Source organism: Vespula vulgaris, chromosome 7, assembly GCF_905475345.1.
Source record: "Vespula vulgaris chromosome 7, iyVesVulg1.1, whole genome shotgun sequence".
Lineage (NCBI taxonomy): Eukaryota > Metazoa > Arthropoda > Insecta > Hymenoptera > Vespidae > Vespula > Vespula vulgaris.
In genome coordinates, this window is record NC_066592.1 from 5,417,813 (window position 1) to 5,435,686 (window position 17,874).

The 17,874-nt window shown below is 32.7% G+C and overlaps 2 protein-coding genes across 4 annotated transcripts; one reads left to right on the forward strand and one right to left on the reverse strand.

The window, feature by feature from the left end:
- Nucleotides 1-60: 60 nt before the first annotated feature.
- Nucleotides 61-1,816, reverse strand: LOC127064938 (uncharacterized). The gene is made up of 4 exons (XM_050996633.1): nt 1,156-1,816; nt 680-1,087; nt 432-616; nt 61-346 (listed from the first exon to the last, which is right to left on the reverse strand). Exons 1-4 carry the CDS (start codon nt 1,285-1,287, stop codon nt 61-63), a joined length of 1,011 nt encoding a protein of 336 aa, XP_050852590.1. The 5' UTR covers nt 1,288-1,816.
- Nucleotides 1,699-7,906, forward strand: LOC127064943 (protein immune deficiency). 3 transcript variants are annotated; one of them, XM_050996644.1, is made up of 5 exons: nt 1,891-2,119; nt 3,829-4,045; nt 5,694-6,107; nt 6,950-7,278; nt 7,392-7,906. In XM_050996644.1, the coding sequence occupies exons 3-5, from the start codon at nt 5,723-5,725 to the stop codon at nt 7,524-7,526; spliced, it is 849 nt and encodes a 282-aa protein (XP_050852601.1). In that variant the 5' UTR covers nt 1,891-2,119; nt 3,829-4,045; nt 5,694-5,722; the 3' UTR covers nt 7,527-7,906. The 3 variants fall into 3 exon arrangements, with proteins under 3 accessions (XP_050852602.1, XP_050852601.1, XP_050852600.1); XM_050996645.1 differs by lacking the exons at nt 1,891-2,119; nt 3,829-4,045 and adding an exon at nt 1,699-1,719; XM_050996643.1 differs by lacking the exon at nt 3,829-4,045 and having other exon boundaries at nt 1,892-2,119.
- The last annotated feature ends 9,968 nt before the right edge of the window (nt 7,907-17,874 follow it).

A 17,874-nucleotide genomic window follows, 5' to 3' on the forward strand; every position in this document is an offset into this window, starting at 1 on the left:
ATACAGTTTTTATAATAGATTTTATAAAATACAAAACTTATATTACAAAGTATAGCTTAATTACATCTTTTTCAAAATATTTTCCATAGGTTTTTTAAACAAAGTTTCATTAACTTCGATTATTTCCTGCAGTAAGTCTTTCTGTTCCTCTGATGTAATTCTATTTGCTTTTAAAAAAGATAAAAGTAATTTGCTAAATTTAATATTTCTAGAAAAAAAAACTGCTTTTCCCAATAATAATCTTATTAATTTATCATATATATTTTGGTCTATTTTTACAGATAATAAAGTTTCTAAAATAGATATATGCCATTCTTTTAATTCCTTTGCATTTTCCACGTATTCTCTGAATAAATAAAAATAAGATTTTAAGTTGTAATATATAGTATGAACTAAATTAAATTATAAAAGGAATAATCTTAAATACTTACAAAATAAGAACAGATCTTTTTGCAGGTTGGAAAGTATTCACAATAACATTCATAATTGACGCATCTTTCAAATCAATGTTTAAAATAGGTATGAAAATAAATTTTAAAACTTCATCTGGAAAATGTTCAACGCATTCTTCAATTCCAGATGTTATTAATCTTGAAGATTCTTCAAGTTTAATTATCTGAATAAAAGTATAAATTATAAAATTGATTTTTAACAGGGAGTAATAAATAGCAACTAATACCTTTGGTAACAACACATGAGTACATACAAGACCCATATATTTAATTCCTTCTTCAAGATTAATGTCTTTAGTGGATAAACATAAATTGTAAGTACCCTTAATACTTAATTTTTCACCTAAATCTATGAAAACATTTATTAGATCATTATTTGTTAGATTTTCTAAATGAACAAATTCTAACTTTCCATTATTGCGCTCTAATCCCTCATACAAAACTTCAATAATATCACATATTTGCAAAGCAATATCTTCTCTATCTGTCATATCTTTAATATTATTTCCCCCAACCTGAGTAAAGTAAAATTGAGTCGAGGGTATCTGCGTGGTATTCATAATATTTACTGATTCCTCAATATCCAATGCATTAGATTCCTCTGTGTCTGTATCTGTGTCTACATTTTCTATTTTCTATTTGATTATGAATAAATAAATTTAATAAATATCATTTCCAAAGAGAAAAATTAAGATGTCCTAACCTTATTTCCTATCACTGCCCATCTATTATCAGCTTTGCAAATATCTTCCTTCAACGCATCTTTAATTGTTTCAAGTTTTGTTAGAGCACGTTCAGATATCACATATTCCCTAATGAATCTTTTTTCTTCCATAATTCCTAACGATGATACATTCAGGTTAGAATGATGATATATCAAATATTTCTCCAAGACGGTTTAATATTCATTTCCAAGAAAAAAAATGAAAGAAAATGCTAGTGAAATAAAGATTCGAGCAAAACAAATAGCGTAACAATAATTCGAAATAGAAATCGGGAACACGGGAAAAGCCGAAGACGAAGATACGTGTCGCGCATGCGTAGGATCTTCGTGGATAATCGGCAATTTCCGTTGGACCAATCAGTCATTCGTTCGAGGAACTACTTTGCGCGCGTAATGATATATTATAACTTAATCTTTTGCAAATTCGTATGCGACTTTTCATGCGAGATTAATTAAAATGTCGAGGATTTCCTAGAAATATCGTCAAATCCCACAATGTTGATTCTTCTCTCTTCGTCGAGAATACGCTAGTAAAGAGGAAAGGTGAGAAATTTATGTTAATAACAGTTCGTGACGTACACGCGTTGCAAACTAATCCTCGTATAAGTGATCGTGTATTTAATGCGGTTTACCAAGCATACTGCGTACCAGCGCGTTTTTCGTCTCTCTCTCTCTCTCTCTCACTTTCTCACTCCCTCTCTCTTTTGTATGCGCGTGACGTTTTAGTAGTTCAGTCGCAACCGAATGGTGGGCGCGTCGAGTCGATGATAGTAAAAAGTTCGTCGTGAGTTTATTCGACTTCTATGATCCACCACTATTCGTGTTTCTCTTTTTATTCGTTAACATATTTCCCGGAAAAAAAATACTTGTCGAAAACAATTGTTTCACGTGCTAATAATTAATATCTATATTCAAGGTTGCTTGTAACTCTCGTGATAACAAGGTAAGTACGAACATATATATTTGTTAGTCGACAACATAAACGAAGAATTGATTCGTATAACCGCGATTTGTAAATCACAATGTATCGTGATTTATCGTTCTCGAGATAAGTTTTTTCTTTTTTCCTTCTTTTTCACTTCTTTTTCCTTTTTTTCCTTTTTCGTATACAAAGACATTAACGAGTGTATGCATTCACTGTTTTCTAATCATTTTGGTTAGATACTTTTTCCTCTTAAGAATATATATTTATATCGAGATAATATAGATTAATAATATAGAAAATTTATGGTTGATTGTCATTATTAATATATGTGTATATAATGTATATATACAGATTACATAATGTATATTATTTTCGATCGATATTACTGTTGAAAATATTTTGATATAAAATCTATTTTATCTTTTCTTTTTATTATATATATATGTATATATGCATTTATGTTAGTGGAAAAAAACAAATACATCTATAATACGAGATAACGAATAGCTCATTATAATTAATCACGCTCCATGAGAAATTGAATAAGTTAAGAATTTCTTATTACGGATTAAAATTCATTTTTCATTCCTCTGGGATTTCTTCATGAGGAAATTCTTCATTGTTAAATCAGATATGATCGATCAATCACGTGCTTAATTATATCTATAGATACATTGAGCAATACAAAATGCAACAATATCGTAGTATCAAAGAGAAGATAATGTTTGAAGTCGTTGCCCGCAGTTATTTTTTATCACTTTCGAAAGTGCTTATGTATATTCTCCATTGTATTGCAGAATTAATAACAATCGTACAGTCGGTCAAACAGATTGTGATAAATCTTGACGACATATGTGAGGTTATTCATTTTTTTTTATTAAAAAATTTTATCGTTTTTACAAAATTTCGATTTCATTAGAATTTATTAAAAAAATATAAATAAATACAAATATAATTAAAGAAAAACTATATATATATATATATATATATATATTATGTGTAATAAATGTTTCAAAATTGTTCATTGTTATCACTTGATTTTTTATAGGTTATAATTTATTCAATTAAAACTATTAGAATTTTATATTTATATAAATTTTTATCGTTCTCGATTTTAAATCTTAAATTATTTCTATCAAGGATCTTTGAATTATATGTTCGATAACAATTTTAATAATAATGAGGTATAAAAGGAAATCGTTTTATCTGAAGGAAATCTCTAATTATTGATAAACTATTTTGTGCAATCGATATAGATTTTTGAGATTATACTTTTGTATTTAGAATTAAGAATGTCAAGAAGAAAGATTAGATTAATTAGATCAAGATAAAAATTTTCGAAAGTTTGGAATACAAATTTTCTTATTGAAATATAATTTCTTGTTATCGCCAATTTGTGTATGAAATTATCGTGAAAGTATTAGGTTGACCAAAAAGTTTTCCCGTTTTGTTCAACAGATGACATTAATGTCGCTTTAAGTGTTACACTTTCATTTGTTTTAGCAAATGTGTATATAACCTAAAAGTATAGATAGATATCAACGAATTTAAAAAAAAAAAAAAAAGAAAAGAAAAAAAAAGAGATCAATAAAACTTATCAATTGTTATAAAGTGTTAAAAATGAAAGATAAAAAAAATAGAGATATTTTCGCTATATTATATTATATTATTATTATCATCATTGAATAGTAAAAACTTTATGCACGTATCAATTTTTGTTTGAGAAGTTTCATTAAAGATAAGCCACGTTCTGGTAGGCCAAGTGCAATGGATGATGAAATAAAAGAGTCCTTGATAGAAGATAATCTTCACCGAAACCACACGAGATATTGCAGAATAGTTTCAAACATCTGAATCAAGAAAATCGTTAAAAATTATTTGCATAAATTAGGTTATGTAAATCGATATGATGAAAGGAGGAGAGAAAGAGAAAAGATATTTTGGGCAAGTGTACATTTTTATATAAATGCAATAAAAAATGATCAGTATACTCGACAGTAACGTTGTTTCCAAGAATTCGAATTATCTATCAATCATCTTAATTCTTTTTATAGTGAAGATTTATACAATGATCCATGAATTACTCAAGATCAAGTGTTTCCCCATTTTTTTTTCTTTGTTTTAATAAGATTAATAAAGTTATATTTTTAGAACGATATTTTAAGAATGATATATTATAGTCTTTTTTTTTATTATCTTTTATCTTTATTATCATTATTTTGTCTTTTTTTTTTCTTTTTTAATCGTGCACTATTTCGTAAGAAATATTATTATTAAAGGGAATAGTAAGAACGAACGAATCCATCGTCGTTCGCATCCTTCCGTCGTGTACCGTCTGACAGTATACTAATTATTTTTATTAGCATTTCTACGTGTAGTTACCGGTTTTACCATTGGAAAACCCAGATCATGCAAGGTCACTTGGCGCATTACGTATACGATATATTTTAAGCGGTAATGTCTTATTGTCAGTGAACCGTTTCTCTATGCTATTATTATTTTGAATCAGCATATTCAAATTGATATCAGCTATATATTTATGTATCGAGTTCATGTGTTAATATGTTGGAAATTATCATATTATTCTCATTTTAGCAAGATATGCATAGATACGTAAGAGGAAAAGAGAGAGATAAAGAAAGACAAAGAAAGAAAAATGATGTGATTTTAACCTTCGAATACGTAAGTTCGAAATGCAAATGTACTTTACGAATTGACTTATTTCAATGAAATATTTCATAAAGATGTATCGTAATTTTTAATTTTTATTTATAATTTTACAAGGAAATATACAAAGTTCTTGTACGAGAGTATCGACATTGAATTTACATGAAGAATATACTTTTTTTTTTAAAGAAATATTGAACATACTTTAATAAATAATTTTTAAGAGAACGAGTCACAAAATGATATATATATATATATATATATATATATATATATAAGAATAATAAAAAATTATCGTATACATATATACGTGAAATGTTATTGACGTTAAGGTAATTGTTTGAAAGCATATGCATGTACATAGGAATTATATAAATGTGTCACGTAATTCACGAAAACGTAATTTGTAAAGAAACGATACTAGTGAAGAACGATGTTCGAAGATAAAAAGTTTCTTAACATGTAAATCGTTCTATCATTAATAAAAAATTCTTTCCTACTTTTTCTCTCTCTCTCTCTCTCTCTCTCTCTTTTTTCCTCTCTATTTCTTTTTGTTAGGACGAACTAATTATCAATAACTTGTAACTATAGTTTCTAACTCTTTAGCTTACCGATGTTATACTTTATTAACATTTCTCCGTCAAATATAATTATCGACGCGCAACTATTTTTCACTGGTTATAAAGAATTAATTTTATTTATTAAATTAAATTTGATTCTTATTAGACATGATTTTTTTTCTTTTTTTTTTTTTTATAGATACGATCGAACAAACGAACTGAATCGTTTAAAAGTTATCGTAGATGAAAATTTCATTTCTAGAATATAATAAAATATAAATAAAAATATGGATAGATCGATTAAAAATATATCGATATGCATATATACACACACACACATTTGACATTTTTTTTTCAATCAACAGGATACTATTGTACCGTGTTTTTTTCGAGAATGCCGATACTTTCCGATCTCTCACGACGATTTCATTTATTGACGACCGACGCAAAACCTGATCCACCACGAATACCGATCGAAGGTCATACGAATAATCTACGATCAAGTAACGAAGAGAAAACAAAGAGGAAATCTTTTTTGAGGCTGCCGATATCGAAGGAAGAAAGTGTTCCGTCATTGCAACGACAAAAGTCTGCACCAAACGGTGGTACTACACCTATTACTCCCACTGATTTTCCTCCTAGAGGACGGAGAAGTCTTGGTAACGAAGCCAACGACAACAACAATGACAATGGCGATGATTTACCTTCGATGAATGGCTTCAAGGAATATAAAAAACCGAACGTCAAGACGAGAACAAAGTCTCGAACGGCGAAGTCTTGTACGTTTATGCTATTTTGTTATCACTTATTTGAATAAGAATGCAAAAATGGCTAACAAGATTTTTCTTTCTTCTCAATCTCTTTTTTTCTTCCTCTTTTAAAATAATCTCGAATTAATTTCTTTTTGTTTGAACATCTTTGTACAATTATATGTATTATTTTTCCTTATAATTATTCTCTTCTGATCGTATACGCGTATGTGCGTGTGTGTGTGTGAGAGAGAGAGAGAGAGAGAGAGAGAGAAGAAAGGAAAAAGAGATACGGCAAAGCAGATGTGGCAAATATTTGCTCTTTAAATTTTGTTACCTTGTGCTTCGTTCGATTTCGTGGAATTTAAATTAGCATTGAAGATATTAGTTTGATTATTTATATAATACACCATAAATTTTATTAACGTTCGCTTCTCATTAAGATGATACTGTATTTCTAAGAATGAATAATTAGAAGTTAGGATTTGTAATAGATAAATGAATAATCTAAAGTAATTATTGTGATAAATATGATAATTAGGTCAGTGAAGCATATTTAATGTGATATTGATGAATATGGAAGTCGTGTTAAACGTTTCAGAAAATCATGATATATTTGATAACAGTTCGTGCGACTATCCATACTTTTATTTAAACATTCGATAAGACCACCAGCAAAGTATCCTGATAATATAATCCTTTAATCATGCAAACAAAACCGACAGTGACATCAGTTACAAAGTATATATTTTAAAGATCGATAGTACATCTATCGCTTTGATATTTAACATGTAAAACATCATAGAATCAGACCTAAATTATATTGATCGACGCTTCTCTTATGTACATATTGAATATATTTTTATTTACAGCACAATCGGCGAACATTATCAATTACAATATCGTTAATTCGAATGGAGTAAAAATTGGAGCGAGGACTAGTTATATCTGTAACATTAACAATTTCTCAACAAATAAGTCTGCCCCGACGGATACTAATTATTCAAAACCTAAATCACGATTAATGCCGGAAAATGTCGAATTGTTGACTAGGTGTTACGATGAAATCACTTTTGAAGATATGTTCCTGATCAAAACTCATATAGGTCATGGTTGGAAAGATGTTGCCAGGAGACTTTTTTATTCAGACGGTCAAATCGAACAGTTCGAAGAAAATTATCGAGATAACGGCATAGACGAGGTAATTCTTTATGAGAAATAATTTCTCTTTCTCTTTTTATTATTATTATTATTATCATTATTTTTATTTTTATTTAATGTTTTTTCTCTAATAAAAATATATATGTTTTTCAGGTAATATATCAATTGCTTCTAGATTGGAAACAGGCTAACGCGAAAGACGCGCACATTGGAAATATAATACAAGCCTTATGGCTTTCTCAAGAGTATGATTGTGCAGAACGATTAGCTAATGCACGCATCAAATGACCACAGCAAAGTGATATGTGATATTTGTAAATATAAATGCGAAGTTGTGTCGAATAAGAAAGAATTTATTAGTATAATATATTTTTATATTAATTTACAATTCGACATTAATATAAGTCTGACCTAATGGACAAAGTTTCATCGAAGATATATATGTATAATATATTTGTAATATCTATCTATGCTCATATATTTTATAGATATGTTCAGATTTTTATTTTTTCAAAGATTAACAAGATATTTTTACTAAAAAATCTCTATGTTTTATAATTTACTGTAACAGTAAGTTATCGTAATTTTACCGGATCTGTGATCCAGTTATTTTATTTTACTAATGTTTTATTGTAAATGTTATTAATAAAGAGCTGTTTTAAACGATATTTTTAGAAAATTTTGGATCTATACTTATCTATTCGAAACGTAGAAAGACGCGTTTCATGATGTTCATATGGAAAAGCTATAAAAGAAACCGGAACTACCTGCGTAGATGGGTATAAAATCAAAGTACCGTAATCGAGTTCGATTTTTTCCTAGTGAGAGAACGAAGCCCGCCTAAGGCCCACACCGGAGGGTCTCACCCGAGACTAATCATTAATAAAAGTTAGTAAAAGTAATTAATACAATAAATAAAACTATATAATTAATATAATTAATAAAAGTGTATAATTGATAAAAGTAAATAAGAACAAATGTGACAGAAAAGTTTTCCGTGAAAATTAATTTACAATTTTACTTTATTCTATTTATTTATCTTTCGAAATATAACTAACAATGTAAAATGTAATTAATCTAACATTTAATTGAAATCAGACAGAAAAGAGATTTTAGAAAAACATAGAAATATGCAGCCATTCGCCCGGTAGTACTTGCGTTTTATAATTATATGTATAATTTAGTTCTACATTTTAGATAACATATATAATTTAGACATAGATTTCACTATATCGCAAGTACTACCGACCCAGGTCCCACCGCGTGGAGGTAGCTGCATCTGGGGACCCACGAGTTAACGGTGACTCTACTCTCTAAGATTCGCGTAACCGGCGTGAGCAAATAATCGCCGAACAAATAAAACGAAGTCCTCGGTAGGACTTTTAATCGCGCTCGGACACTCACGTGAGTGTCCGAATGACTCTACTCAAAAATACGCATTACCGGCGTAATATATTCTATATTTCAAGCAATAAGTCCACGGTAGGACATTCAATCGCGCCCGAACACTCACGTGGTGTTAAAACAACGGTAACTCTACTCTAAAATCCGCGTTCCCGGTGTTCGCGAGGTAACATGAGCGAACAGAGACATCGAGTCCGCAACGGTATCCTACTAGGGATGACGTTGAGGCCGTCAGCCTCGGATGCCCACATCCCGCCTTTAAGCACGACCGTTCGTGCCTTTCGCATTTCGAACATTATAACGAGGTCCACGGTAGGACCTTTAATCGCGCCCGAACACTCACGTGAGCGTTAGAATAACGGTGACTCTACTCTAATTCGCGGTCCCGCGGGGTTGCATACACCTCACCATGGACTCAGGTGACTATAGATATAAGGTGGGTCAGTCAACGGACTGAACATCCTTACAAATAGCCATAAACCATCCTCCTCAGTAGCACATAGACCGTCTCACTCTACAGTCATCCGATGACCGTATCACGACCGGTTATTTATTCGTTTTTAGCAATCAAACGAAGTCCGTTATCGTAGGACTTTTAATCGCGCCCGAGAACACCACGCCAGTGCCCGCCGACACAAGCGCGAGTGTTCTTTCTATCCTACCCGTATTCGCGCCTAACAATGGATTATGAACCGAACCATTCGACGATACATCGGACCTGCGCCAATATATCGAAATCCGCGGAGAAGAGAAGAACGAGAAGTGAAAGAGAAGAAAAGAAAGCCGGAACGTGCGCGCATGTGAAAAAGATAGAACTAGGAGGGAGAGAGAGAAAAGAATATCTATAAGGTGCAATGAAACAGACGCAGATGTGAAAAAGGTGAGATTGAAAAGGAAAGATGGACATGGAAAAGAAACTAGAGTACGAAAATCGAATTCGATTTTTCGGTACTGAAGAAAGGAGACCCGCACAGAAGCCCGCGCCCATGAGCCCCACCCATGGGACCCACCCGATACAAACTATGATAATTTCGAAAAATTATTTCAATTATTGGATAGCTTTGCGTTTCAATGAATAGAAATGATCGAGTATTTACTGCCGAATGTACGAAAGATACAAGAAATAATGAAAAATGTATGTCCTTCGAGGTTCAACTTGGAAAACATAGAAAAGATTTTGGAAATATGTTGAAGAATGCAGCTATTCGCTCGGTAATACTTGCAGCATATAAGATTTCGACGTACAACAAGTACTTCCGACCCAGGTCCCATCGCGTGGAGGTTGCTGCATGAGGAGACCCACGGACTAACGGTGACTCTACTTTTTACTACTACTACTATCAAGAAAGCAAAGCAACGGGGCGACCTCCACTCCCGACGAATTCAAGTCTCCAAACGCTAAAATTGCAGCCCCATGCGTCTCCGCATTTGGGAACCGACTTACGCATAGCTCAACTATCCAATATCGAAAGCTTCGATCACCACTTGAACACGACCGATCGTGCTTTCGCGACAAACGCTGGAACCCAAAATTGAATCCTACCGCACTCACAGACACTTACGCAAATATTCCGGAAATACTCACGCGAGTATGTTGAGTACGTTGGAGCCAAGTTTGGACTTAATCGCGCCCGAGAACAACAACGCCTATGCCAGCCGACATAAGCGAGTGTTCTTCTAACCTGTCCGAACGGGAGAAAAGAAATCTTTCTACGCCTGAGGTAGAAAGATTCTTTAAGCACCCGTGTAAAAATCTAAGTCCTTCCATAGTCCTTGGGCGATGGAACGATTGCCGCATCTGAAAACAAACGGACTAACGAGGATTCTACTCGAAAATTCGCGAACCGAGATGCCTTTCCGCTTCGGGAGCTTCGAGCTTCTCAGCAAACTGGAGATGTATAAAACCCCGCTTACAGATCGCTCCACCGTCCACACCGTCGGCTTCAGACATCTCGAGACACGACCGGTTGTGTCTATATTTCGATTTCAAAAATCAAAACGTAGTCCTCGGTAGGACTTAATCTCGCGTCCGCGAACACCCACACGCGTGCCGGCCGTCACGCGCGTGAGTGTTTTCCCTATCATTCGCGTACGGAAGCAAGGAGACATACCCTCCCTGTATATAATAGAAATTATATGCAGAGAGGTTCCATTAACTTCCGTGTAAAAATCCCACGATGATCCGTCCCTCGATCACCTAATCTGAAACAGAAAAAGAATAAAAGCAGAGCATATAATTATATGTCAAAATTATATACATATTAAGACATTTAAATTGAAAAATTCTCTGTAAAAATCAAATTTGACGATTATAGATCCCTCGATGATCTAACCTGAAACAGAAGAAGAATAATAAAAATTATATGCAGAGAGGTTCCATTAACTTTCTTGTAAAAATCCCACGATGATCGGTCCCTCGATCACCTAATCTGAAACAGAAAAAGAACAAAAGCAGAGCAGATAATTATATATCAAAATTATATACAAAATTATATACAAAAGATATTTAAACTGGAAAACTCTGGAGAAATCTAATTTTACGATAATAGATCCTTCAATGATCGGAAGAAGAGTAAGGAAGAAAGAGAGAAAAGACGAGAAGAAAAGAAAAAAAGAAGAAGAGCTCTAAAAGATGCCGAGACGGCAGCCCGCCCAAAGGCCCACACCCGAGGGCCCCTCCCAAGGGTCCCACCCAAAACTTATCATTAATAAAAGTTAATAAAAGTAATTAATATAATGAATAATAGGAAATAATTAATATTATTGATGAAAGTATGTAATTAATAAAAGTAAATAAGAGTAAATAGGAACGAAAGAGAATATAAGTGCGATAGAAAAGTTTTCTGTGCGTTCTCTTAGAAAATTAACTTAGAACTTTGATATATTCAATTTATTCATCTGTCGAAATATAACTAACAATTTAAAATGTAATAAATTTAACGTCCAATTGACATTAGACAGGAAAAAGACTTTGGAAAAACATTGTAATATGCAGCCATTCGCCCGGTAGTACTTGCGTTATACGATTAAATATACAATTTAGTTCTACATTTTAGATAACATATATAATTTAGACATAGATTTAACCATATCGCAAGTACTACCGACCCAGGTCCCACCACTTGGAGGTTGCTGCATCTGGAGACCCGCGGGCTAACGGGGACTCTACTCTAAAATCCGCGAGCCGAGATGCCTTTCCGCTTCGGGAGCTTCGAGCTTCGCAGCAAACTGGAGATGTATAAAACCCCGCTTACAGATCGCTCCACCGTCCACACCGTCGGCTTCAGACATCTCGAGACACGACCGGTCGTGTCTATATTTCGATTTCAAAAATCAAAACGTAGTCCTCGGTAGGACTTAATCTCGCGTCCGCGAACACCCACGCGCGTGCCGGCCGTCACGCGCGTGAGTGTTTTCCCTATCATTCGCGTACGGAAGCAAGGAGACATACCCTCCCTGCATATAATCAAGATTATATACAGAGAGGTTCCTTTAACTTCCGTGTAAAAATCCCACGATGATCCGTCTCTCGGTCACCTAATCTGAAACAGAAAAAAAATAATAGTAGTGCTAAATATAAGATCAAAAATTAAAAAGATAATGAAAATGAAATATAAAAGCAAATATTAAAAAGATAATAAAAATTAAATGTAAGAACAAAAATTAAAAAGTTAATAAAACTTAAATATAAAAACAAAAATTAAAAAGTTAATAAAAGTTAAATACAAAAGCAAAAATTAAAAGTATAATAGAAATTAAATATAAGAACAAAAATTATATATACAATTATATGCGAAAACTTCCCTGTCAAAATTTAATTTCACGATGATCGGTCCCTCGACGTTCGGTCCCTCAATGATCTAATCTGAAACAGAAAAAGTATGAAACAGAATGAGAAATAGATATAAAGAATAAGGTATAAAGAAGAAGAAGATATAAAAAAAATAGGAAAAGAATAGACAAACAGAAAAAGGAAAAATGAACGGAAAATTTGCTTATGTGCGCATGAGAAAAATAGAATTCTGAACGATGGGTGTGTATCTCGAAGCTCGGTTCAGTCGAGCAAAATCAGAATATCATAAATGAATTCGATGTTTCTTTCGTAAAAGAACGACACCCGCCTAAGGCCCACACCCGAGGGCCCCTCCCAAGGGTCCCACCCGAGAGAAGATAGAGGAGTTAATGAACAAGTTAATCAACTGTTTAAAATAATTGTTCAATCTACAATATGCAGCCATAGGCTGGGTAATACTGGAATCCTGTTAGGTATCCTTCCTGTAAAAGTGAGACGAGAATATTCTATGTATTTAAATGTTCTTGTTTCATTTCCATGTGCACTTTTATTCAGTGTACTCTCAGTGGTCCTCACAATTTGCCATATTTTATACGTTTCGAAATTATTACTTTAATATAAAACTTGATTTTATAAAAATAAAATTACGGATTTAATAGGAGACTAATGATTAATAAAAGTTAATAAAAGTAATTAATATAATAAATAAAAATATATAATCATTATGATTCTCAAAAGTCTATAATTACTAAAAGTATATAATTAATATAATCAATAAAAGTATATAAGTAATAAAAGTAAAGAAGAATAAATATGAATGACAGAGAACGTAAATGCAAGAGAACAGTTTTTTGTGCGTTTTCGTATTAATTTTATAACTTTATTAATTTAGAATTTTTATATATTCGATCTATTTATCTGTTAAAGTATGATTAGCAATATAAAATGTAATTAATTTGACGTCTAACTGAAATTTGAGAGAAGAGAGATTTTGGAAAAAGATTGCAATATGCAGCCATCCGCCCGGTAGTACTTGCGCTATACGATTATATATACAATTTCGTTATAGATTTAAGATAACATATATAATTTAATTACAGATTTTAGAAATAATTTGACAGATTTCAATATATCGCAAGTACTACCGACCCAGGTCCCACCGCTTGGAGGTTGCTGCATCTGGGGACCCCCGGGCTAACGGGGACTCTACTCTAAAATCCGCGAGCCGAGATGCCTTTCCGCTTCGGGAGCTTCGAGCTTCGCAGCAAACTGGAGATGTATAAAACCCCGCTTACAGATCGCTCCACCGTCCACACCGTCGGCTTCAGACATCTCGAGACACGACCGGTCGTGTCTATATTTCGATTTCAAAAATCAAAACGTAGTCCTCGGTAGGACTTAATCTCGCGTTCGCGAACACCCACGCGCGTGCCGGCCGTCACGCCCGTGAGTGTTTTCCCTATCATTCGCGTACGGAAGCAAGGAGACATACCCTCCCTGCATATAATAGAAATTATATGCAGAGAGGTTCCATTAACTTCCGTGTAAAAATCCCACGATGATCCGTCCCTCGATCACCTAATCTGAAACAGAAAAAGAATAAAAGCAGAGCATATAATTATATGTCAAAATTATATACATATTAAGACATTTAAATTGAAAAATTCTCTGTAAAAATCAAATTTGACGATTATAGATCCCTCGATGATCTAACCTGAAATAGAAGAAAAATAACAGTAAAGGAAATAATTATATACAAAAATTATATGCAAAATTATATATAAAAAGACATTTATGTGCAATAATTTCCCTGTAAAAACATAATTTCACGATTATAGATCCTCCAATGATCGGTCCCTCGATGATCTAATCTGAAATAGAAAAAAAATAAAAGAAGAAAGAGAGACAAGAAGACGAGAAGAAAAGGAAAAGAGAAAAAGAGCTCTAAAAGATGCCGAGATGGCAGCCCGCCTAAGGCCCACACCCGAGGGCCCCTCCCAAGGGTCCCACCCGAGAGAAGATAGAGTAATTAATCAACAATTTAATTAACAATTTAAAATAATTGTTTAAACTATATGTATAATGTATGTTAGTTTCAGTTCTACGTACATTTTTATTCAGTGCACTATCAGTGGTCCTCACAATTGCCATATTTTATACGTTTCGGAATTATTACTTTAATATAAAACTTCATTTTATAAAAATAAAATTTAGAATTTAATTGAACTTTAGAAAAGAAAACTGCGAAAAATTTATTACTCGAATTTAATAATAAAAATGTATAAAATATGTAAAAATTCTATTCGCGTACGCGTGGCAATATGAAATGAGAGACGGAATGTTACGTCGTCTCAGATTTTCAAATCTACATTACTACTATATACTATATACTATATACTATATACTATATACTATATACTACTATATACTACTATATAAGAGCATTCTGAGTGACAACATGGTAAAATTAAAATATGACTAAGAACCATTTTCGAAGAGTTCTGTGGAACCTTCGAAAATAACTCAATAGTATGATAGTTGCCCTCTTGAGCCACAATTAGTGGGGGCCACTTCGGCATAAAGCCTCTTCTTTGCTTCGTGCCCTAATCACAACTATAGAACAAATTCCATAACTATCGTCAATATCAAAAAACTAAAACCAACTCTTATTCTAAGATATGGAAGAAAACTAATAAATCTAACGTAACTCAAACCTGAAACGAAAAAGCGAGCAAGCATCGGAAGAGAAACGAGAATTAATATATTAATTGCTGAAAATCCTAAGCTAAAAATTGATTAACTTATTCTACGTTCTGCGGGTTGTGATTCTACAAGTCTCTTTATCTTTTAACAACGACTTTACTCTACTTTATTCTTTCAAAATCAATGACTCTACTTTATTCTCTTAAAAGCAATGACTCTATTGAGACTTTTCTTTTATTAATAAAATTGATTAATATTTATTTAAAAATATAATGAAAAATTATTGGACGCTCCTTCTTACAAGCAATTATTCTAATTATTGGAAAATAAATTACAAAATTTCGCTTGTAATTCAGAGACTATCCATCGCGAATGTCTTCTTGCTTATTTATTACTAAAATTCGCGAATATCGCGATTCTTTATTATTTTCGCGAGAGAAAATTATTTAAAAATGCATTTAAATATTAAAAATTTTAAACAATTATAATTAACGCGTTTAAACAAGAAGACCCTATCCTGATCAAATAAATAAATCAAAAAATAACGAACCATTCACGAGTAAATCTCCGAAGAAATTTACTCGTGGTCACTCATTGCTCTTCTACTAATTAATTACAACCAATCACCCGTGCCGATTTGGACCTTTCGTCCTCGGCATGATTGAGTAATCGGAGGGATTTAAAAATTAACTTACTACTTTAGAAGTTCTGCGACGGCTCCAAAACACTGGACCGCGATTTAGGTCGAAATTGAGGGTGGACGATTTGTAGTTGGTTGAAAATGAGGTAGGTCGACATCGAAGTTGGTCGACATCCTCTTCAGTGATGCACTGACTCTAATTCGCGGTAGTTATTTATTAACGAACGGTCACTGAATTTATTTCGCGAAACTCTACTGTATATTATAAATACAGTCTGTGCGACTGTTAAAAAAGCAAATAACTTTACGAACAAACACTGACTCTAAAGACTGCATTGCACGCAGTCTATGCAAAAACACTTATGGTTTAAATCGCGAACCGCGAACGAACAAACACTGCTTCTACTTCGCGATATTTTTATTTTAACGGTAAAAACAGTCGATGATTCCATTGCTACGCGCGCGATTGCAACGAGGTTCTGAAACAAAAATCCAAAGAAAATAATAAGTATCACTGTTACAGTGAAAACTATAAATCATTAAAGAAATATGTGATAGATGTGAAAAAATATACTTACTTTAAGTCTTCGTTAATACTCGCTCCTATGGCATTCCGTGAAAATTTCTAAGTTCTCTCGTCGAAGTCCGAAACACAACTAAACTAGCAACTGTCAAAGTCGGGCAAAGACCCCACTTTGTTGTCGTCTCTCGAAGCCGAGTATCCCCACTTCGCAGTTATGTATAAAATCAATAATCTATCGTACATTTGATTTAACTGTTCGTTAATACTCGTTAACATTGTACTTGCGTAGAACCTTTGTTAATTCTCGCTCCTATGGCGTCCTATGAAAATTCCTACGGCCCCCCGTAAAGATAGACCGTCAACGTCCTCCGAAAGTGCCCAGTCGAAATTTAAAACAAAAGAAATAGTATAGAATGTGGAAAATATGAATGATAGAAAACATACGTGCGTAAACTCTTCGTTAATTCTCGCTCCTATGGCATTTCGCGAAAATTTCTAAGTTCTCTCGTCGAAGTCCGAAACACAACTAAACTAGCAACTGTCAAAGTCGGGCAAAGACCCCACTTTGTTGTCGTCTCTCGAAGCAGAGTATCCCCACTTCGCAGTTATGTCTAAAATCAATAATCTATTGTACATTTGGTTTAACTATTCGTTAATACTCGTTAACATTGTACTTGCGTAGAACTTTCGTTAATTCTCGTTCCTATGGCGTCCTATGAAAATTCCTACGGCCCCCCGTGGAAATAGACCGTCAACGTATTCCGAAAGCGCCCAATCAAAATCTAAAGATTAGTATAGTATAGAATTTCGAAAATATGAGTGATACAACATTGTACTTGCGTGAAATCTTCGTTTATACTTGCTCATATGGCATTCTTCGAAAATTTCTAAGTCCACACGTCGAAGTACAACGTAAAACTGAAACAGTAACTGTCACAGAAACTGTTAAGTTTCTCACGTGTTATGATCTTTTTAATATTTAAATAAACATAGTGTTGTTTAAATATTAATATTACTGTACTTCTTGTTCATTAAAAAATGTTTAAATAATTGTAAAATTATTAGTAGTATTGATTTATGATCTTTCGCGTTTAGAAATATAGAGCTTCGATGTGTACTCGACGAAAGACCAAAGAGAACTAACTCGGATATTGTCAAAGTTATTATACGACCCATGTGTGTTTATATTACACGTTTATATTATCCGAGATCAAAATTTCAAAGTATTGTAATTTTCAATTAGAATTATTTTAAGTTTCTCGCGTGTTATGATCTTTTTAATATTTAAATAAATGTACTATTGTTTAAATATTAATATTATTGTACTCCTTGTTCATTAAAAAATGTTTAAATAATTGTAAAATTATTAATAGTATTGATTTATGATCTTTCGCGTTTAGAAATATAGAGCTTCGATGTGTACTCGACGAAAGACCAAAGAGAACTAACTCGGATATTGTCAAAGTTATTATACGACCCATGTGTGTTTATATTACACGTTTATATTATCCGAGATCAAAATTTCAAAGTATTGTAATTTTCAATTAGAATTATTTTAAGTTTCTCGCGTGTT

What these genes read in the sequence shown, in the direction of transcription:
- LOC127064938 (XM_050996633.1), bottom strand. Translation starts at nt 1,287, where the DNA reads ATGGAAGAAAAAAGATTCATTAGGGAATATGTGATATCTGAACGTGCT. An exon ending in CTCATGTGTTGTTACCAAAG is followed by an intron (nt 617 to 679) that starts GTATTAGTTGCT and finishes ACTTTTATTCAG; the next exon opens with ATAATTAAACTTGAAGAATC. An exon ending in AAAAGATCTGTTCTTATTTT is followed by an intron (nt 347 to 431) that starts GTAAGTATTTAA and finishes TTATTTATTCAG; the next exon opens with AGAATACGTGGAAAATGCAA.
- LOC127064943 (XM_050996645.1), top strand. Translation starts at nt 5,723, where the DNA reads ATGCCGATACTTTCCGATCTCTCACGACGATTTCATTTATTGACGACC. An exon ending in GTCTCGAACGGCGAAGTCTT is followed by an intron (nt 6,108 to 6,949) that starts GTACGTTTATGC and finishes TTTTATTTACAG; the next exon opens with CACAATCGGCGAACATTATC. An exon ending in GAGATAACGGCATAGACGAG is followed by an intron (nt 7,279 to 7,391) that starts GTAATTCTTTAT and finishes TATGTTTTTCAG; the next exon opens with GTAATATATCAATTGCTTCT.